General features: G+C 40.4%; 1 protein-coding gene across 2 annotated transcripts in view; it reads right to left on the minus strand.

The window, feature by feature from the left end:
• The window catches only part of GATAD2B (GATA zinc finger domain containing 2B), an 89,229-nt gene that overhangs the window by 35,111 nt on the left and 29,995 nt on the right, over positions 1-24,123 (minus strand). Inside the window, exon 1 of one of the 2 annotated variants that reach the window (XM_008696635.2) lies at positions 6,330-6,716. The exons of the other annotated variant lie outside the window; for it this stretch is intronic. Coding sequence (XP_008694857.1) covers positions 6,330-6,373 — 44 coding nt within the window. The 5' untranslated portion in view covers positions 6,374-6,716. Of the gene's footprint in view, positions 1-6,329; positions 6,717-24,123 lie in introns of those variants that run through there. 2 annotated transcript variants of the gene reach the window in all.

A 24,123-nucleotide genomic window follows, 5' to 3' on the forward strand; every position in this document is an offset into this window, starting at 1 on the left:
TGTTTTGCAATGGAATTACAAAGGATTTTAAGGTTATACGGTCTGCCATAATCCAGAGTCAAAAATGACGATCTGAAAGTGTAAATTTTATATTTATAAATAACTACTTTAGTATCTTTTCAGAGCATACAGGCCTCCCGCTTCAATAAACAAAATAATTCCACAGACTACTAAGTGCAAAGGGAAAAACATACTTTCACAATGGAGGAATCTTGCTGTCACCTTAACCCAGGGATCAAATTTGGCAGTGCAAACAGTGAGACTATCAGATATGATATGCCTCCTGATATGACAGAGTATGAAGTACACAGTATCTCCCACGAAGTATTTTTGCCGAAAACATACAACCTTCACAATGAGGTCTACTTTAAAAGAAATACAGATAATCAGAAAGTTAAATGATACCATATGGAAACAATATGACAAATCTAAAATGCAGAAGATGTTGCAAACAGAAACTGGTCTCTTCAAAAGTTGTTATGAGAAAAGGTATGTGATTGAACAAGAAATTGTTTCTATTTTTTTGGAGAAGCAACCGTATACATTTTCTATGGCTCTTATAAGAAACTATCACAAAGTCAGTGGCTTAAGCAGCGCAAATTTATTATCCTACAGCCTGGAAGTTAGAAGTGTGAAATGGGTCTTGCTGGGCTAAATTCAGGACACCAGCAGGCAGGTCCTCTACATTCCTTCTGGAATCTCTAACGGAAAATCCACTGTCTTGCCTCCTCTAGTGAGATCCTGCCTGCTTCCCTGGTTCACGGCCATTTCTCCATCTTCAAAGTCGTCAATGACGGGACCCCCTCCTCAAGCTGTCATCTTTCTGACTCTCTTCCGCCTTTTTCCATGTTAAGGACCCCTGTGATTACACTGGGCCCACCTGGATAATCCAGACTACTATCCTTATTTTACGGTCAGCTGATTAGCAACTTTAATTCCACCTGCTATCTTAATTTCCCTTTGCCACAAGAAAGTGGAACATATTCCAGGTTCTAGTAATTAGAAAGTGGCTATCTCGGGGGAAGGGGCATTATTCTGCCTAACACAGCAAATCTTAAGGATCTAGAAGTCTAAAACTTACTTTGAAATGGTTCAGAAAAACCATGCATATGCTACATACCAATGAAGCAAATATGGCAAAATGTGTATTGTTAACTGAAGATGATAGTTACACAAGCTGTTCGTTGTTCTATTATGTTTTTATATATATTTAAACATTTTCAATTTTCCTGAAAATTGACAAGTTTTTAGATTGTTTTAACTGAAAAAGGTGGGGGGGGGGTGCAAAGAGAACAGACTCCTATTTCAAACAGAGGCTTTAACTTGACTATAGAGAACAGGAAAGTAATGTGGCAGAAGAACACACACAGCGGCACTCCACTGAGCAGCTGTATGAAGGTGAAGTTCAGGCAACCCTCCTGAACTACGGATATGGTTACTGCTGGGCGTGTGTGAGAGAACTCTGCCCCCAGTTCTCGGCACAGAGCTACTAAAACTCTTGTCATTTCCTAATTGATAAGAACGCTAGGAGCATCTTTTGTTCTAATGAAGGGCATCTGGGTGGGCGCCTGGATGGCTCCCAGGTGAGTGCTGGTCATCAGTCAGATCAAGGGTTGATCGGAAGCTTGAAACTTTCACTCTTCATCCCCATCCTCCAGACAGGGGAGAGGGGCTGGAAATGGAGTTAAGGATCCATCAAGCCTATGTGACGGGGCCTCCGTAAAATCCAAAAAATATGGGTGCAGGAGCTTCCAGGTTGGTGGACAGTTAGAGGGACTGGAACAGGGGTGTGCCTGGACGGAGCATGAAAGCACCTCCGATTCTATGAAATACAATATTTATGCAACGCCTACTACTTATTATTAGCATTATTCTAGGCACTGAGGATATAATGTTGAACAAAGTATCTTCCTGGGCTTAACATTCCAGTGGTAAAGAGAAAACAGTAAATAAATAAAACATACACATGTAAAGCAGGGATAAGTACCTTTAAAAAGATTAAGCATGAAAACGGTTAAAGAGCATTAGATGGGGAGGGAAGAAAACTATTCTTAAAGCACAGTCAGGAAAGTCCTATCTCCTGAATTAAGTGAGGAAGTGAGGTTTGCGTGTATCTCAGAGAGAATGTAACAAGTACAGCAAGAATACTGCTTGAGATGGGTGCTTAGTATATGCAAGAAACGGTTAAAAAAAAAGTGTAGATGAAATGCCATATCAAAGAGGGAGAGTGGTAGGAAATGAGGTAGGAGAGGTAATCTAGGGACCAAATCAGGTATGACCTTGAATCAGGAGTATCAGTTAGGATATACGCCTTAAAAGAAGGAACAAGAGGGGTGCCTGGGTGGCTCAGTCGGTTAAGCGTCTGCCTCTAGCTCAGGTCATGATCTCAGGGTCCTGGGATCAAGTTCTGCATCGGGCTCCTTGCTCAACGGGGAGCCTGCTTCCCCCTCTGCCTACTGCTCCTCCTGCTTGGGCTCTCTCACACATGCTCTCTCTGGCAAATAAAATAAAATCTTAAAAAAAAAGGGAGAAAGAAGGAATAAGAGAAATACTGATGCAATGGATGTGAAATAGGAGAAAATTAATAGTCAAGGATGACTACAGGTCTTTTATCTCTACAAGTGAGTGAATGATGATACCTTCCATGAAAATGGTGAATAATGGGATGTCTGGAGTGAAAAATGAAAAGTGTAGCTCTCTAACATGGTAAACCTGAAATGCCTGAGACACAAGCTAGAGCTAAGAGGAGTGATTAGGGTGAAGATGCAAGTTCAGGAACCCTAAACATACAAACAGAGCATGAAGCCATGGGGGTAAAACAAAATCATTTAGAAAAAGTGAGAGCAAACAGAGAAGAGTCCAACATTTACGAATTGAAGAGAACACCTAGCAAGTTAAGATGAGGAGTGGTCTGTGAGGTAGGAAGGACGCCAGGAGTAGGTGTCCTGGAAGCAGAGCGACTTTTCCCCACAAATCTAAGTATCTCTAAAGATTTAAATATCTCCGAAATCTCTCCATTCTTTCAACTTTCCTGCCATTCTTCAGAATATCATCTTTTCTCTCCTAATCTATAGCAAATACTTTCCATGACCCTTGTGGTTTCAGCACATAAGGCTGCCCTGCCCCCGACCCATTCATTTTTAAGAGAGTCAGTAAAGTGATGAAAGAAAGAAAGAAAGAAAGAAAGAAAGAAAGAAAGAAGAAAAAGAAAAGAAAGAGAAAGAAAGAGAAGAAAGAAAAGAAAGAAAGAAGGAAGGAAGGAAGGAAGGAAAGGGGAAAAGTGTGTTCTTACCATCTCAGCCTTAATATCAAAGACTTCCCATTACCTACAACAACAGCACATAGGTCCTTACATATCTGGTCCCAATTTACCCTTACAACCTTATCTTCTGCGACTCCTACCCCTAAGTATTTTAATAGGCCAGACACACCTACGTACTCTCTCATGCTTCCAAGTTTAACTGTGTGATATTTTCTTACTAAATTTTCCAACTCTTACTTTAACACTATACAAAGACATCTCTTTTATGAACAGGGTGACAGTGTGTACTACTCTGCGTGGATCAGTACCAGTTTATACCTATCGTCCCTCATCATGCTAAAACGCATCCCTTCTCCTCCTGGTAAGTGTCTCAGTTTAGAGGGGTAAATTTAGACGGTCACTCTATGAAAGCTTCCCCATTCTCCCAGACAGTATTTTTCTTCCTCGGTGTTCTCAAAACATTTTGAACATGTCACTACCTGTCTCATTACTAAGTTACTTGTCCATTTCCCTTAAAAAATTGTGAGATCCCAGGTCAGGAACCATATGTATTATTCATTTACTTATCTCTTGCACCTAACCTATACGCAACAGGCACTCAAAAATTATTATGTTGAGGGGCGCCTGGGTGGCACAGCGGTTAAGCGTCTGCCTTCAGCTCAGGGCGTGATCCCGGCGTTATGGGATCGAGCCCCACATCAGGCTCCTCCGCTATGAGCCTGCTTCTTCCTCTCCCACTCCCCCTGCTTGTGTTCCCTCTCTCGCTGGCTGTCTCTATCTGTCAAATAAATAAATAAAATCTTTTAAAAAAAAATTATTATGTTGAATGAATTCCTGGCTTCAAAGATCTCTGTCTCTTGCAAACACTCTGAGAGGAGGAGCTAGGAAGAGGAGAGAAAGGGTGTGGGGTTGGACAGCCAGCCCAAGACTGGAAGCCAGTTGAGAAAAGGAGTAATCTGCTCCAGGATTAACAAGAAAAGACCCTACAAGGAGTACCAGAAACTTCAACTCAAAAGGGTGCCTGACTCCAAAATGCTTCCAATCTATTAGAGAAGCATGTTACATGCCTTCAAAAATTCTTATTTTGGAATTATTACAAAGAAACACCACCAAGTTACACATTTTAAAAATGTAAGCACGCTACTGGAGTCCAGAGCAAGACTGCTCAAGTCCAGGAAATATTTACGGATCTGGAATATAATCAGCTATGCATATTGCCAACCTTAAGTGGCAAATACATAACTGAATAGTAAGCTCCTTGCCATATCTCTCTACATCCCTAGTTGCTGACAAACTCCCTGCTCAATGATATGTTCGATAAACATTTGTGATGATTAATGTAACTTACATTCGTTTTTTAAGTTTGCAATGTACTTTTAAAAGGTATTTATTTAAGATTTTATTTACTTATTTGAGAGAGAGAGCTAGAGAAAGCACGCACACAAGACGGGGAGGAGCAGAGGGAGAGGGAGAAGCAGACTCCCTCCCTGAGCAGGGAGCCTGATGCAGGGCTTGATTCCAGGACCCCAAGATCATGACCTGAGCTGAAGGCAGATGCTTAACCGACTGAGCCAACCAGGGGCGCTATTTGAGAGACAGAGAGAGAGCACGTGAGAATGTGCGCACGTACACGTGAGCACAAGCAGGGGGTAAGGGCAGAGCGAAAGAGAGAATTTCAAGCAGACTCTGCACTGAGTACAGAGCCCAACACGGGGCTTGATCTCATGACCCTGAGTTCATGACCCAAGCCAAAACCGAGTCAGACGCTCAACTGACTGAGCCACCCAAGTGCCCCAGTCTGCAATGTACTTTTTACATACATTATGTTCTATGTGATCCTCCCAACATTCCTATAAGATAGGCAAAGTAGTAAAACTGTCTCAATTTTATAGATGAAGAAATCAGACTTCCTGCGAACTGCAGAGGAGACAAGCTGTTTCCAGCTTGCCAGTTCCAACACAAAATCATTTTCATTTCTGAAGAACAACACTATTCAAAGTGTGATCCAGGGACTGGTGCTGGCCTGTGAACTGTTAGTTACCACTGTGCAACAAGATAAACTCGAGAGTAAGAATTTAGAAACTTTTATTTTAATTAGTCATTTTTTGACTGTTGAAACTAATAATAAAATACTGGGCTTACAGTCTTGTATACCTTTTTCTTATCTTCCTTTTCTATGTAATTCATTTCACTGTATTGGTCCCTGCTGTATAGAAAACAAAACGAAAAACTGGTCCTTTCCCACAGTAGGTTTGCAGAAATATGTCTATAGAAGACAATAAAGACCAAGGTGTGACCCATGGATGGCTCCCAAGACATGTTTTGTTTTGTCATTTCTCTTTTACTTTAAGTCAGTGTTTCTCTAAGTATTGTTTTAGACTACCTATACCAGAATTAATACAAATATTTGTTTAAAATGCATTTTTCCAGGCCCATTTAAAAATAATAAACTGGAATTCCTTAAGCAAATGATCTGCATTTTATGTTTTCCTGGTGATTATTCAGCACTCTATACTTTAGGAATGATTGCCACAGGGGCACTTGGGTGGCTCAGTCAGTTAAGCGTCTGCCTTCAGCTCAGGTCATGATCCCAGGGTCCTGGAATAGGCCAACGTTGTCAGGCTCTGAGCAGGGAGCCTGCTTCTCCCTCTCCCTCTGTCCCTCCACCCCCCGCCCCTGCTCTCTCTCTAATAAACAAAAATCTTAAAAAAAAAAAAAAAAAAAAAAAAGAATGATTGACCTAAACCTTCATAAAAGAAACAGGAAGTAAGCAACCTAGAGTGTATTGTTATTAAATAAAGGAACAGGAGGAGTGAGACACATTTTTCCAACCTCCTTCAGAACTTATCTATAAAACTTCATTTTTCTTTGTGCAAGATAGAACAAATGTAGGCTTTCTGTGGGAATATTATTAAAATAACACTTAAAAGGAGAAACAAAGAAAAAACTTTTTCATGTTTTATCCCAGGGCACTAATAACAACGGGGAGAGGGAGAGAAGAGTTTTGAATGGTTGAGATCTTTCTCACTGCTCTCAAGAATATCTCCTAGGTACATTTCATACACACCGTTTGGAAGAGCCTCTTCTCAAACCATTTTTCAGGTGATACATTCATCACACAAATCTGAGAACAGTTGGGAGAAAGTGCACTTCAGCAGGAAAAGTAGCAAGGTGTGTCTGGGGGTAAAGAAGAGGCAAACAGGAGAAGAACAACAACAGTTGAGTGATGGTTAAATACCAAAACTGTGGGCTAAGAACCACAGAAACAGTATTTCATTTAATTCTCAGCACATTCCTGTGTGGTCCGTATGATCCCCACCCATCCTATGAATGAGGTAACTGAGACCTAGGAAGACTACACAAAGCTGCTAAAGGTCACACAATAAATAGGAGAGTCACAGGAAAACCTAGGTCTAAAGGCGCTTGGCTGGCCCAGTCAGTGGAGCACGTGACTCTTGATCTTGGGGTTTTCAGTTCAAGCCCCACATTGGGCAAAGAGATTATTTAAAGATAAATTTTTCAAACATTTTTAAAAGATTTTATTTTTTTGACAGAGAGAGCAGGTGGAGCTGCAGACAAAGGGAGAGGAAGAAGCAGACTCTCCACTGAGCAAGGAGCCCAATGTGGGGATGTGGGGCTTGATCCCAGGACCCCGGAATCATGAGCTGAGTCAAAGGCAGACACTTAACCACAGAGGCGCCCTTAAAGATAAAATCTTAAAAAACAAACAAACCCAAACAACAAACCCCCCCACAAAATCTAGGTCTAATTCTAGTACCTAGGATACCCCCCTTCCACCACACCAAGGATGGCCAGTGTAGCCAGCTTTGTATCACTGATAGTGGTCACCTATAACATTCTGTTCCATCAGTAAAGACTTTTATTAAGTTATTATCTTCCATAGGTACAACATATGAGAAAAGCAGCACACACATAAACCACGTATTTACCACACCCATACCCTCATAAACAGACTAATAAAAGCCAGAGGCTGTTGAATTCATGGCCTGTGAAGGCAACCACATTTTTGCACTTTGAGGAAAGCTGGGAAGTGGTCATGACAGGGAAAACAGCAGTGATCTACAAGCCAGAGGAAAATCTCATAAGACTTTGGCCTCACAAAAATTTCACCAGAATATACCTCAGAATATTCACAACTCTATATACTAAATTAGTCATAACAGAGAAGGGAGAATGTTGTAAGCAGTAGCCCAGCTTGATATTTATTCCACAAAGAGGAGGCCTAATAAAGTTTCTCAATGACAATCCATGTACTTTAAAGGGACAAACATAATCACACATATAAATTCCATCTCAATAGTGCTTCAGAGATTAGTGGGCTTGTGACCTCTACTTGCAACTGTACAGCAGGACGAATGGCCATTTGTCTCCCACTGAACTGCAAGCAGACTGCACTTCCAGGTCCTGCAGGGCAAGGATTCTGTTCTGCGCATCTTCAACCTACTCAAATGCAAACCAGACAGACAGCTGAGCTCCTTCCACGTTACCTGATGCCTCCTATTGCCAATCATTCCCAGCAATTAACTCTGCACTTTCCCAGGATGCAACCTCTCTACTTCAGTTCCCTTAAGGAACTCACACGCATATAAACCAAACTACAAAACAAATTCCTCAAATCGGGGTAAGAGCCCCTAAGGGGTAACAAAATGGCTATACAATAGGTTTCACCTTAGATACTACGAAGAGAGAAATTATCTCCAAATGTACCATTTTGCTGGATCATTTTAGAGGCTGCTTCCACACAGTCCTAGTGATAGCAATCTCTAGAATTCAGCAATTGGTGAGATAGTATGGGTGTGGACAAGGGCTCCAGAAGAGTATGCATCAATGTAGGTATCTGAGCTCTATTAACTATTTCTCATATGGAGGAGATCTAGCTAATACTGAACCAAAAGCGACCAGCCTACTCTCTACAAAGGATAGAAACACACAGGACATATCACACCCTAAAGTGCTTATCATACTAACAATATATCTGGCAAGGTTGGAAATAAATCTGGCCAATCAGAGAATACAACCTGACACAACTGTAGAGATGCTGGCAGATTACTGCAAACACCCCTAAAGCTGCTACAAAAGCATCAAGCCTGTAAAGAAAGAAGCTGGGGTCCAAAGAAAAGTACAATTCACTTTTATCAACTTCCTGCTGAGCTAAGACTTACACCTCCAAATTAAAGATACAAAAATTACATGTATGACACTGAATTAGAATTTGTCTTAAGCTCTTCTTAGGGAGAGTATCACGGATCCGACTACTTAAACTGATCTACACCGACAACAAAAGCACATTAATCCTTTCACCTAAACTCCACTGTGGTTATTATTTTTAAGATTTTATTTTTAAGTAATCTCCACACCCAACGTGGGGCTTCAACTCACAACCCCAAGATCGAGAGTCGTGTGCTCCTCTGACTGAGCCAGCCAGGCGCCCCTTCACTTTGGTTTTTTGACACGGTCTCCATTTGCTTATTGCCGGTTTCCTTCCCCACTGATTTTTAAAGTCTATGGAGTGAGGACTTGGCTACTTTGTTCACTGCTACATCACCAGTTCTCAGGTAAGTTCCTGACACTTGAAAATCATTCAATAATTATTTGTTAAAAGAATAACTGGACCCTTGATGCTGTTTTAGCAGGGGATGGGGAGGAGCTTAAGACTGAGCAAACGCTAAAGAATTCTAATTTCAAGGGCAGAACGGAGTAATTTCTACTATTTCAGGATTATTCAGCCCCCTGAATAGATGAAGATTTCTGATGGTTATTCTGTGCATAAACATCTTCCCATTTCTAAAGCAAAGAAGCCTCAACCCCCATACAATATCCCCACCCTATTCTAGATGGTTAGCCAAGTCTTGGCTTCCCATTTTTCACTTGGGTTTGTGGGCTACAGAAGTGAGGGGATGAATACACATGCCACTGCCACCCCTGGGGTCACTTCAGGGGAAATTATGGATGAGGTACACTATTTGGATAATTAGCAACCAGGGCACCAAGGGCCCTAGAACAGTGTTTGTGACTATGATTTAGAGTGCGAGATTAACAATACAGAGCATCACCAACAGAGAAGACCTCAAGGCCCTTAAGCTTCTCAGCTGACTTCTTGCTATTTCAATTTATGGTATAAATTTGATCCACCTTCTTGCAATATGTTTTATCTTCCATTATTACTTTTACTGCCTGGTCTTCTCTACTCTGCTCTCTTAACCAAGCCATTCTGTCCCAATCTTCCAGGAAAAAAAAAGTCTCACTTCTACATATGCTTGTACCACACCCTCCTAAAACACATTCCCATGTTAATTAAGCCTATTCAAGTACTTATTCTTCTGATGTCTGGATGATATTGTTGCCCACTGCCCATCAAAATTATTTCTCCCTTTTTTCCACAGTAATAGAAGTACTGGCCACATGGCTATTCAGCTACACTACACTTCCCAGCCTCCCCTGCTGTTAGGCTAAATTCTTGCCAATGGAATAAAAAGGAAATGATGTGTGCCACTTCCTGGCTAAGAACTATAAACGGTAGGCAAACTCTCCCCATGCTCTTTCCTCTTCCCATTGGCTGCAACCCAGTTTCAACCCTACAGAGGAGGACAATACCCTGGAAATTGATACCCCTGCTAGAGGCATTGGCATCCCTGGGGAATTTGTTGGATATACAACTTTCAAGCCCCACCCCATACCTATGAATCAGAAATGCCAGGGATGGGGGCTGGGAATTGTGTTTTAACAAGCCCTCCAGGTGACTATGTCCACGAAAGCACGAGAACCACTGTCCTAGGGATCAGTAGAAAAGTTCATGTAAAAGAAATGGAGTTCCTGAACGACCACTTGAAACAGCAGAGCAAAAGGAACCACCTACCTTAGGCAATTACATGAAAGAGATACTTTCTATATTGTTTGAGCCATTGTATTTTTGATCTTTGTTGCAGCTGTTAGACCCACTCCCAGTTCTCAAAACTTTTTGGCTTCAGGATCACTTTAAGAGCACACTTGTAAACATCAAGTACTCCAAAGAGATTCTGATTATGGGCTACAGCTATCAACAGTTCATATTAGAAATTAAAACAGAACTTTAAAATGTTAATTCATTAAAAAAAAAAAGCTCACATTCCAAGCTAACATGACACATCCTTTATAGAAAAATAATTCCTTTCCCCCCAAAAAGAACAATATAGTGAGAAGAGTGGCATTATTCTTTTTTTCCCCCAAATCTCACGTGCGGCGTACTTCCTCACTGACAGCTGGACTGCCACAGCTGCTTCCCTGCTCAATCTGCAGCCCCACACTGCACTTACTTGTCATGTCTCCTAGGTCTCTCCTCCAAACCGTGACCATTTCTTACTCTCTTCACCTTCACATTTTTTTTTTAATTTTTTTTAAAAGATTTTATTTATTTATATGACAGAGAGACAGCCAGCAAGAGAGGGAACACAAGCAGGGGGAGTGGGAGAGGAAGAAGCAGGCTCCCAGTGGAGGAGCCTGATGTGGGGCTCGATCCCAGAACGATGGGATCACGCCCTGAGCCGAAGGCAGACGCTTAACGACTGCGCCACCCAGGCATCCCCACCTTCACATTTTTAAAGATGTTGGTTTCTAAGTGCCATTCTCCAAAAGAAACTAGAGTTCCAGGGCACCAGGGTGGTGCTGTTGGTTAAGCATGGCCAGTTTTTTGGTAAAATGCTCCTAAATCTGGGTTTACCTGATGTTTTCTCATCAGACTGAGGTTATATATTTTTGACAAGAATATCACAAAGCGAAGCTGTATCCTTCTCAGTGTATCCTATCCGAAGTGCTGATGCCAGCACGCTGCACTATGTCATTAACTGCAATCACTTGACTGAGGTGGTGTCTGACAGGTTTCTGCGCTGAAAGTTACCAAGAGGAGGTACTTTTGAGGCTATGCCAAATCTCATTTTTGCATCAAACTTCCACCCACTAATTTTAGCATTCATAGACAGTTCTCATCTGCAACAATTACTAGTATTTGCCTAATGTTGCCATCATTCCTTCTATATTTATTAATCTGAATTTTACTGTAATAAACAGGCATCTCCTATTTATTCAAATTTTTATTTATAGCAGCACGGACTTGTGGATATTTATTTTATCCTATGGGTTATAACCCATTACTATCATTATTTATTTTGTTCTTCAACTTGTCCCAGATCTGGTTGTTGGAAGCTCCTTCATGTTGGCTTACCATTTTTTCTTTTTAAAGCATTTTGTTACTTTCTGATACCTATGCAATGGTTCAGGTCCATATGATTTCTTCTCTGCCCTAGTCATTTCTCCAAGGAACTCTAGGTTTTGTGTGTGTGTGTGTGTGTGTGTGTGTGTAAGATTTATTTTTATTTGGGGAGGGGGGAAAGAGAGAGTGTGTTTCTGCACAAAAGAGTGGGGGTAGAGGGAGAGTCTTTTAAGCAGCCAGCCCCCCACCCCCCCACCCCCAGTGCAGCTCAAAACTCATGATCCTGGGATCAGTCTTGGGACCCAGGATCACAACCTGAGCCAAAACTAAGAGTTGGATGCTTAACCAACAGCACCACCCTGGTGCCCTGGAACTCTAGTTTCTTTTTGGAGAATGGCACTTAGAAACCAACATCTGGTGTCAAGTGTGCTCATTGCTGGGCGCCTGGATGGCTCAATCAGTTAAGCGTCTGCCCTCAGCTTAGGTCATGATCCCGGAGTCCTGGGATCGAGTCCTGCATCAGGCTCCCTGCTCTGCGGGGAGCCTGCTTCTCCCTCCCCCTCTGCCACTATCTCTCTCTGTCTCTCACGAATAAATAAGTGAAATTTTTATTTGATAGAGAGAGACAGCAAGAGAGGGAACACAAGCAGGGGGAGAGGGAGAAGCAGGCTCCCCACAGAGCAGGGAGCCCAATGTGGGGCTCCATCCCAGGACCCTGGGATCATGACCTGAGCCGAAGGCACATGCTTAATGACTCAGCCACCCAGGTGCCCCAATAAATAAAATCTTGCTACAGTGGTGTCATTGTTTCCAAGTCCTCTCAAAAAAAGGAAATATACGTAAATGTGCACACACACTCATCCGTATTTATTTCTATCTCTATCTGTATGTGTGCACATGTGCATAAATACGTGTATATATTAAAACTCATGAGTTCATACTGATACCAGGGAAGGGTATTCTAACAATCTTTTCAAATGATCAGAATTGTGGATATCTTCATCTTTGATATACTCAAAACTCAATACAGGGGTGCCTCGGTGGCTCAGTCGGTCCAGTGTCTCTGGATTTCAGCTCACGTCATGAGATCAAACCCCTCATTGGGCTTTGTGCTCAGCAGGGAGTCTGCTTGAGGATTCTCTCTCCCTTTCCCTCTGTTCCTCCCCCTGCTTGTGCACCTACCAGATCACTCTCTCACTAAAATAAATAAATAAACCTTAAAAAAAAAAACTCAATTCATGTGGGCAAAGGACGTGAACAAGAAGATATATTAATGGCCAATAAGCACATGAAACGATGCTCAACATCATTAGTCATTAGAGAAATGCAAATTAAAACCACAAAGAGATACCAATTCACACCCATCAGGATGGCTATAATCAAAAAGACAGAGAATAGTTAAGTGTTGGTGAGGATATGGAGAAACGAATCCTGGTACAGTACATTGCTGGTGGGAATGTAAAATGGTACAGATGCTCTGGAAAATGGCTTGGTCATTCTTCAGAAAGTTAGAATTATCAAAAACACAGAATTATCATATGACTCAGGAATACCATTTATATGTAAATATTCAAAAGAACTGAAAAGATGGATTTAATCGAAAACTTACACAAAAATGTATATAGCAGTACTATTTGCAATAGCCAAATGTCCATCAACTGATGAGTGGATAAGCAAAATATGGCATATTCCTATAGTGGAATATTACACACAAAAAAGAATAAAGTACTGCGGTGCCTGGGTGGCTCAGTCGGTTGGGCATCTGACTCTTGATCTCAGCTCAGGTCTTGATCTCAGGGTTGTGAGTTTAATACCTGCTGCAGCATGAATGAACCTTAAAAACATGCTAAGTAAAAGGAGCCAGACAAAAAAGGTCACATATTGTATGACTCCATGCATATAAAATATCCACAATAGAGAAATCCATCAAGATAGATTAGTGGTTGCCAGATGCTAAGGGGAAAGAGAAATGGGTGGTGATGGCTTAATGGGTATAGGTTTCCTTTTCGGGCGATGAAACTGTTTTGGGATTTGATTAAGATGGTAGTTGCACAACACTGCAAATGTACTAAATGCTACGGAATCGTACAAATTAAAATGGTTAATACTATTATGTGACTTTCATCTCAATTAAAAAAACAAACAGGAGTGCCTGGGTGGCTCAGCTGGTTGAGCGTCTGCCTTTGGCTCAGGTCATGATCCCAGGGTCCTGGGATCAAGCCCTGCATCGGGGTCCCTGCCCGGCAGGAAGCCTGCTTCTCTGTCTCCCTCTGCCTGCTGCTCCCCCTGTTTGTATGCTCTCTCTCTTTTTCTGTTAAATAAATAAATAAAATCTTTATAAATAAATAAATAAAGCACAGTAGTTTCTAAGGGTTACTTTCAATGTGAAATCTGAAACCTTATCAATGACCTCTTTACACTATTACACTAAAATCCATTGGTCCACCTTTTCTTACACTTTGAATGGATCTTTTACCCAAACGTGATTTTGTTACATCATGCACTGGTCATTTGGAAAATTCTGGTCCACTAAGTCATATAGATTTCAAGTGTTGACACATTTCATTATACAATATAATAAAAGAATTACATTGGTTAATGTCACCACTAATCGCATCAGAAAGGTAAGTTCTGGGAAGCTGTCAAACTCATGGTTTAATTTTTACTCATTTTAATATTATCACTGGGCACAAATACAATCAGTTGTTCTTCCAAATCTAAAGACCATGGTTTGTTGATTATTCTTTCATCAAGTAGAAACAGTATTCTATGAAGAAAGCAGCTAGTCAGCTTGCAACTCAATCGTACTTTTTCCTTGAGACAACCCTGTACCCACTGTACAAGCAAAATGTGTAGCAAAAGTGCTTTATGAGTACTTCCCACTTCTTATCACACAAAATATTCAAAAGCCATGTTCTGAAAGGTCAAGATAAAATTCATCTTCACTCCATCAGAACATTCTTAAGTGAAACTGGATCTTTATTTATTTTAAATTTTTAAAAAAGATTTTACTTATTTGTAAGAGAATGAGAGAGAGCACAAATAGGAGGAGCGGGAGGCAGAGGGAGAAGCAGACTCCCCGCCAAGCAAGGAGCCCCATGTGGGGCTCGATTCCAGGACCCTGGGAACATGACCTGAGCCGAAGGTAGACGCTTCACCAACTGAGCCACCCAGGAGTCCTGATCTTTTTTTTTTTTTTTTTTAACTCCAAGTTTAAACTGTGCAGCAGTGAAGAATACAATGAGTATTGGTACAGTCTGGTGCCACTGCTCTGATTCATGCTAAGGCACCAGCAGCTTTACTCACCATTGCTTCTGGATCATCAGTGCAAATGTCAACACAATGAGAAAGAAAAAAATGCCCATTATTATGAAGTAGTTTTGATCTCAAAACTCCCTGAAATCACACTCTCAGGAATCCCCAGGAGTCCACAGACCACACTTCGAAAACTGCTAGCCTACTCCAACTAATACACTTGTTTAATAAGGTAACCTACCAATTCATATTATTTTCCATGTGGTTTTTTTTAATGTAATCTACCCCAACATGGGGTTCAAACTCACAACCCCAAGATCAAGAGTCGCACGCTCCACCAACTAAGCCAACCAGGTGACTGTTTTCCAGGTTAAATGCAAACTACTTGTTGGTAAACTTTTCTTCTTTGTACTTGTCTTTACTACCCACCATATGAAATGCCCCAACAGACTACCTAAGTACTATTATCGCCTAACCAACTCCAAATGGTACTTTCCTTCACCTTAACTCTTATCAGCTATGTCAACAGACCTTCTTTCTACTATTCCTCAGGCTACAAAATCCCATACCTAAAACCTTCTCCTTCTGGTCCATTTAAATTTAGTCTATTTTAATTACCTTTTGATTGCTAGAACTTTCTTACTGGCTCACTCTTCTAGTGAAAAAAAACTCTTGATCTAGACCAGGGGTCTGCAAGCTTTTTGTCAAGGGCCAGATGGTAAATATTTTAGACTTTGTGGACCATCTACTCAATTCTGTTTTTGTAAGGAAATCCAAACTCTTCCAACATGTAGATCAATAAATCCAGTCTTAACAGAAAGATATGCCAAAATAAAAAAACTGAGGTGGCCACAGATTGGCTAAAAGGAACTAGTAAGAGCACTGAAAACAGCAGTAAACAAACCCAATAGAATATTAGTAACAGTTGCTAAAATGCACCCAGCTCTTATTATTGTCTAAGTACTAAAGTGCCTAGTGCCAAAGTGCTTTACAAAACATTATCTCATTTAAGTCCTTTATAGAAGAGTTTTAATAATTTAAATAATTCTCCTTTTACAGAAGAGAAAACAGATAAATTACATAACTTTCCAAGGTCTCACAGTCTGTAAATGACTAAGCCTAATTCAAACACAGAGGTCCTTCTTACTTCTAGGTCCATGTGGTATCTATCTCTATTGCCATTCTTCGTTTTTTGATCCAAACTGGTAAGACAGTTACTCCTAATAAGAATGGACAGGCCATTGCTGTTTACTTGCTCTTACTGTGTCTCTTCTGTTTCACTGAGTTTCCCACACAAACGTGGCTCAGTCATCGAATGGAAGAACCTAGGTGGCCATGTTTTAGGTATCATAATGTTTAGTAATGTACACCAAAGATTATCATAAAGGCCTCTATGCTTAACTGTGACAACTCAGGGTACGCTGCCTAAAAACCTAATGAATAGAAGGTAAGCAATCCTCCCCCACTGTCATCTTATAATAAATCCTTATAATAAATCAGCACAAAATAATAATACATTATTATGCTAATACATATCATAATAAATCAGCACAAAAGTTCTGACAGATAAAGAAAATCCTGCCAGACGTCATTTAAAACAAGGGATATTAGAATAAAGGAAACAAAGTAGTCAAAGGACAAATTTCACACATACTTCAAAATGACCCTTCAGCCACTCCTAAACAATAACTAGGGCCTAATGAGAAGAAATAAAAAGTCTGTCCATTAATAAAATGTCTTAACTTATGCCTCACTGATTATAACCATCTAATCATAAGATTATCCCTACTAATCTGCTTCCAAGCACCAAGAGAAAAGTTAGAAATAAAAAGTTGCGAAAGATCTTTTTTTGAAACCTATCGGTCCAATAAGCATCAGAATACAGACAGAATCTTAAATTAGAGAAGGTGGTAAGGGGAGAAATAAACCTTCCATCCTCACTTCTCTTTATATTTAATATAAACCAATGTAAGAGGGGAACCTAATACCACACATACACACATCTAAAATGGCTAATTCCCACGGAGAACATTACCAAGTAATCATATAAAAATGGCATCAACAAAAAAAGTTAATTATTACTTCTAAGAACTAGGGAATCTCACAACTCTGGATGAATCTTTGGTGTCTAGGTCTGAGCTGGGTTGGTCTGATGCTGTTTTACCTTCCAGTATTCAACTGACTGGGAAACAATCTCCCTTAATTCATTTATAAAGAAAATGAATAACAGTGGCTCCAGCTACTTGGGGTAGGGAAATAACTGGGGACAGCCTAAGGAATGAGCACGGGCCAGCCACTCTAGTAAATCCCATCCAGCAACCCTTAAAGAAAGTATAACCTCATATGCACCTCCTAAAACTTGCACCAAAATTCACATACCAAAGGGAAAAATACACAAAGACTGTTGGTTGTAAAAATGTGGCAAGAGCACAAATTCATAGGCTATAACAAAAAGATTGAATTAAGGAGCTTCCTCTAGATTGCAACCTGACAAAGCTTTATTAGAGGATAAAGTAGTTCCAAAGTTCCCTCCCACTCCAACTACTGCTCATCCCTCTTACCAGACTACTGCATATCAGTGCCATTATTCTGAATGGTCACATAACAAGCAGAAATAAATTCACACAAAACAACTTTAACAGTATATCCCTCTTTTATTCATTAATACACTTTATTTCATATTTCCACCTAACACAAGAACCACTTCATATATGTATCACACTTAGGAAACACATAAAGAGAAATTAAGAAATTAAGAAAAAAGACACCATGATAAATTGGTGGTAAGTTGAAATATAATTTCTAAATGAATGATGAGCTCCTAATAACCAACGAAAGATACAACCATCCCAAATGAATCTCCAAGTGGCAACACCTGCGATGTCTGGAAGCTTACATCTCTAATTTTTCCTTCTTTCCATGTGCTGACTTTCCTTTTGTACAACTCTAACTCCATAGCAGATGGCAGGGGAGAACACTGCACTTTTATAATACACTAAACAGAACAACAACAAGAAATAAAGAAAAGGAAAAGGGGGAAGACTCAAAGGAGTGGTTAACAGATATTATTTGCTCTATTATCTGGTGTTTACTTCTCCTTAAAAGTACCACCTTGGCCATCAACTCCTGTACCCTTGGCAATCTTGAATGATTAGAAACAGTTTGTGGGGGGAATCTTAACAAATTACAGCTGTTAAATGCAGGCAGCAATTCTCTCTAGGGACCTTTCTTCCTCAAGCAGGCACACCCCTAAGGGGGGCAGGAAGAAAAGATGCAGAACAAACTGCCTCACCTCCCAAGAGTTACCAGTTCCACTAGGAACACAGAAGCTCCCTCTCATTTTGCCACAACAAAAATATCTTTTTTTTTTTTTTAAGACAGCAAGGGAAAAAAGTGAGAGAGACAGAGAGAGAGAGAGAGAGAGTATCAAATGGGTATTTTTCTTGTTCTAAACCATCCCCTTTCCTAGTCCATCAGCCCAAGTAAGCAGAGATGACGCAGACTTCCTTATATAATAGCCTGTGATTTCCTAGACTGCAGGCCTTCCCCTTTGTGTTCCGTACACACTTCCACACGCGAGCGCGCGCATATTCTCACTGCTTTGCAGCCCCTGGCATGATGCCAGCACTCAGTCAGCTGGTTGACTCCATTCACAGAGCAGGGTTGGAGCTGACATGGAAAAAGAGGGGGGTAAGTGAGGGTAAGGGGGAGCTAGAATCATCATTGCCACAGACAAAAGAAATTTTTTAAAAAAGAAAGAAAAAGAAAACCTTAATATAACATTCTTCGTATAGCTTCAGCTCAAAGAAAACTAGAAGCCAGAGACCATTACAGCAAAAGGATGAAGCAGAAGGACTGAGGATCCAAACCGAAAGGAGCTTTGTAGGAGAAACCATTACTCCACCAAAATTTAAAATAGCCAACAGTATTTATTACTTCAATCCCATTAGAAACCTCAGCATATCACCTTCCACACATAGTCAGGAAAAGGCTGTGAAGAGCTCAGAGCAATTCTGAGTTTCTGCTTTTAGAAAAAGAAAAAAGGGAGGGGGGAGCAAGACAGTTAAAAGTACTTACAGGTATACATTTTTCTGCTCCCTCCTCTAGCTGCCAGGAAAGCTGGAGACAAGAAGGGGGAGGGGGGAGGGAGGACAGAAAAAGGAGGAAAAGAAGGCATAAAAGATGGGTTTAGGTTTTTGTATTTGTGGGGGTTTTTTGAGGGGGAGGAGGTGGGGAAAGGTTCCCTTTCTCTTTTCTATCGTAGGAGAGGCTTTTTCTATAGCACAGGGACGACCCCATACGTGCCAGCCCCCTTGAGAGACCTGCATAAACCCGGTCTCCAAGCGGGCACTGCCCTGCCAATCACATGGCGTACTGTTACATTAAACAAAAGAAACAGGGGGATGCTTACTTTTACCCATGATGCCTAGCGGGGGCAGGAGGGGGGGAGAAAAACCAGTTGTAGCCGGTTTATAACCTCAGGACATGGAATTATCTCTTAATTTTTTAAAATGTCATTTGTGGTACAAAAGTCAGTTAGTCTCCCCACCCTAACTATCCCCCCCCCATTATTCTGGCCTAGTGCCAAACTTTGCCTTCATTCATGAGAGCTAGTTTCCTCTCAAATCATGATGCTTTAACTGTTTAGTTTCCAAAACCAACATCCAGGACAGGAAATCACAGCATCAATAACAAAACATGCCCCAAATTATTAAAAAAAAAAAAAAAAAAAAAAAAGACACTGCCAACCAAGCTCCTTGTCTTTACCCCTCATTGCTAGTGCCAGGGGAACAAACATAGATAAGACAGTAGATGTGTTCATTCAAGATTTGCTCCTGGAGCTGTCCCACAAGTAGATACTGATTTAGTTTACCAACTCACACCACTCAAGGCAGTTGAAGTTACATCCCACACAGATTACAGCAAGGTTTCAGAGCAGAGCAGTCATGATAGTATATGTATATTCCATAAAAATGGGTTAGGCCCTTGTTATGCATATTTTACCACAATTAAAACAAATTTTTAATGGTTTAGGCCTAGCCACAGTACGGTTGCAGTATCATTCCACTTTCCTGTGTCCCAGCGAGAACACTCTTTCCTCTTCATATTCCAGCAAACTTCTCACCCACCATGTACCATTTACCACACCATCCTATGTCATTCTACAGACTAACACTCTAGACATGGCTGAAACTTTCTCCTGATTTTTTTTCTGTTTTAGAGTGACTGTCTCCAAATTACTTTATAGGGAACTTTTATTTCTCAAAAGTACTCATAAGGGGTCAGAAAGTGGTGGGGAAGAGGGGCGCCTGGGTGGCACAGCGGTTGGGCGTCTGCCTTCAGCTCAGGGCGTGATCCTGGCGTAACAGGATCGAGCCCCACGTCAGGCTCCTCCGCTATGAGCCTGCTTCTTCCTCTCCCACTCCCCCTGCTTGTGTTCCCTCTCTCGCTGGCTGTCTCTATCTCTGCTGAATAAATAAATAAAATCTTTAAAAAAAAAAAAAAAAAGAAAGTGGTGGGGAAGAAATCCAAGCAAACCAAAAAGGAGGTAAAGCAGTAATAATTGTTTTGGAGATCTACTGGCTGGGACACCCTTACTCTAGGATCTCTGTTTAAGGAAATAAGTTCTTTATAAACAGTAATAAGGAATAATGGGGGAGGGTCCTTATTTTTCAGCTGATTTCTCCTATCAATATACCACCCCAAACACCTGTCTCATTTGGGCCTCTGAAACTCAAATCATAATTGTACTAGCTCCATCAGAATCTCTCACAAAACCCTTATTTTTCCAAATATTAAAGCTTCTAGAGCCTAGAGAATACAGAGAAAAATAACCTACCCAAAGATTTTAGTTTGTAAATAAAAGTTTTCCTGAGCAATCTAATATTAACCTCAATTTTCAGAAAACAAATACTGAGCTAAATCTGAATCAGGCAGTATTCACCACTGGCAAAAGGCATTCAATAATTTACAAACTACAAAGGAAAACCCTACATCTTCTCCAAGCTAAGCTTCAAGTGGATGATGCTGTGACAGCTCAGTCACAGTAAGACGTACTTAACAGAAGTCCATCAGAGATCCCCAGATCTGGGTACTGCTGTTATTTTAGGAGACAAGGGAAAGCATGTCTGTGAAAAATGGGGCCAAGAAAATAATTCATTTTCCTCTTATTTAATACATTTCCACAAGAGAGCAACTATGAATTTCAAACTGAGGCTCACTAGGTTCTATGTTTAATCAGGGCAGCGAAGACTGTATTTTTCAACCATCACTCAGAGATCATGCTCATTTAAGTCCACTGAATACATTTTACTGCATTTAAACACCGGTCAATTTCTACCAGTCTTTGAGATCATGTAAAAGTCTTAGATACAACCAAGCAGTCAATAGTGATTACCATTAGCTATGAGTTTAATTCTCCAAAACTACGCAGGCTAAGGCAGCACGCTGTTTACTCCAGTACGTCATCTGTATACCACACTGCTTAGTGGTCCAGAGGTACCACAGATGTTCTCAAACCAACAGGTATTTTTCTTCAGGGTCCTGAAAAATTAAGAACAACGTGGCAGCCAACAACCCGGATCTTTTCAGCTCAATCATAATCATCTAAAACCAAGGGTACTTATTGTGTAAGTTGAAAACCGTAAATTTTAAAATACTTCTTGGTAACTGTTACCCAAATTGTGATGCTCTGAGGAACATCAAAATCTTTCCGAAAAAGAAAAGATTTAACATTCACTGAGCATTTGAATCAACTAAATATTTCATCCATACAACAAACCAAGAAGTTGGGTCCTTTTCTTATTTTATAGATATGGAAATTAATTTGGTGAAATTAAGAAATTTGAATGAAGTCATTCATTCAGCTAACCATAGCAGATGCTGGCTCCAAAGCCCATACTCATTCCATTACACCATGACGACTTGAGCATTTCTTGGCCAAAACTCAAGAGCCCAATTCACTATGCGTGCCTCACCAATCTCCACTCTAAACCACTGGATTAAAGAAAACATGAGCCAAATACAACTGAGGTAAAAAATACAAACTCTTTGACAGGCATGTATGATTTCCACTCACAGAAGATTTGATCCAGGACTTCTCTGGAAAGGCTAATAAGGACACACAATCTAGATATGGACAAAGGAGATCTGATAGCTATATGACCAGGAAGGTCAATTCATAAAAGTCCATGACGAGGAAAGAAGTGATTACACATCCAACTCAGGAAACAAGACTTCAAATTAAATATAACAAAAAGCTTGAAGGTATTCCTACAAAAGAAGTATTAACTTTGTACAATCAAACGCTTAAAAAAAAAAAAACCCTCACCAATAACAGGAACAGATCTGCAAAAATTACATAGTCCCCATCTTTGTTCTTCACAAATTTTATAACAACCTGCTAAATTTATTGTGTCCATTTTACCATAAATCCCCGGACTCAGAGAATAAGAGGATCAAAATCAGAACCACTGTTAAGGTTGAAAAATAAAATTTATTTTTTAAGAAGCCAACTTTAGGATTTTGTATAAAATTCATAAGCTATTTATTGGCGTCCAAGAAAAACAATCTGAAGTTTATCCAGCTGTTAGTCCTCTCCTGCAAACTCCCTATAGTTCTGTTTTCAGTGGGTATATAGTCTATTTGGATAAATTCAGCTCACGATGTTTCAAAATCACAATTACAACAACAAATCAGATCACAGAACAGCGGAATCAATAAGATTCACTTTTTTCATTAAATGTAGAAAAGTTCAATTGGTCAAAAGGAGAAGCTAATTCTTAGGAGTTCCTCTCCATATTATTTAGAGATGGTACACAATATAATCAAGCAATACTACAAACAAAACAAAACACACACACACACACAAAAACTCACCACCACCACAAAAACCATTTTGCTTTTGCAAAACTTAATACACAAACTGGGAATACTTCCAAAATAATGTAATAGGTGACTTGTACTCATTAGCTAAAATAGAATAATTTCAGGGGGCCTGGGTGGCTCAGGTCATGATCTCGGGGTCCTGGGATCCAGCCCTGCATTGGGCTCCCTGCTCACCAAGGAGTCTGCTTCTCCCTCTCCCTCTGCCCCTCCCACATTTGTGCATCTCTCTCTCAAATAAATAAAATCTTCAAAAAAAAAATTTTTTTTAAACCAGAATAATTTCTATTTGAAGGGGGAAAAAGTAACTCTTCAATTATTTGGGACTTATAAATTAGTGATTTATTGCCTGATTGATATTGAAGTGTCCACCACTAAATTGGGAGAATGTACTTATTAAAATGTTGGTTAAAACCAAGTAAAGACTAAGGATAGTACCTTATAAAAAGCAGAATATGGACTGAGTCTTACACAGGTAGAAGAGGAAAGGAGAACAAAACTCCCTGCCCTGACATAGCATTTGAGTCAGAAGTAACGTTTTTTTCAAAGCAGGATTCCTTAACGTGTTTATTCCTTCTGGTTTACAGGAAGTAAGATTGCTGTAGAGGTCATAAAAACCTCTACTAACTCACATATTGCAAATAAGTATAAAAGTTACTGTCATACCCTACTACCAAACACTTAATCACCATATAGAAATACAGGAAGTAAATTATATCAAGTATTTTATCCCTTATGTAGCATGTGATGTTTCTAGACCAGTCTTTTCTATGAGGCTGGTTTAATTTTCCAATGGCACTAGGGAATTCCTCTGCCTACCCTCAGGAAACAGAAACATGAAAATCATCTAGAGCATTAAATTAGTATTTAACACCTACAAAATTATAACTCTCTTCTTCCAAAAAACAAAGCAACTGTAACAGGGGCCCACAGGGTACCTAACTAGGATAATCCTGAATCCCTAACTTACTATTCTCATCCTTCTATCAGTAGCATGCTACGATTCTCAGTGACCATGCCTGAGAACATCTCATTTCCTTTTTTAAAATTATTTTTATTTATTTATTTTAGAGAGAGAGAGTGCACACACACATGTGCAAGTGGGGGGAGGGACAGAGTGATAAGGGGGGGGGAGAGAGAGAGAGAAGCAGACTCCCTGCTGAGCTTGGAACCTGATGCAGGGCTTGATCTCACAACCCCAAGACTGTGACCCGAGCCGAAATCAAGGTTGGACACTTAACTGACTGAGCCACCAGGTGACCCTTATTTTTTATTTTTTAAAAAGTAGGCTTACTGCCCAGTATGGAGACCAATGCAGGGCTTGAACTCACAAACCGGAGACCAAGAGTCAGACATTCAACCGACTGAGTCACTCAGGTACCCCAACATCTCATTTCTTTTTTTTTTTTTTTTAAAGATTTTATTTATTTATTTGACAGAGACAGACAGCGAGAGAGGGAACACAAGCAGGGGGAGTGGAAGAGGGAGAAGCAGGCTCCTAGCGGAGGAGCCTGAT

The sequence above is a fragment of the Ursus maritimus genome, unplaced genomic scaffold (genome assembly GCF_017311325.1).
Source record: "Ursus maritimus isolate PB19 unplaced genomic scaffold, ASM1731132v1 scaffold_2, whole genome shotgun sequence".
NCBI lineage: Eukaryota > Metazoa > Chordata > Mammalia > Carnivora > Ursidae > Ursus > Ursus maritimus.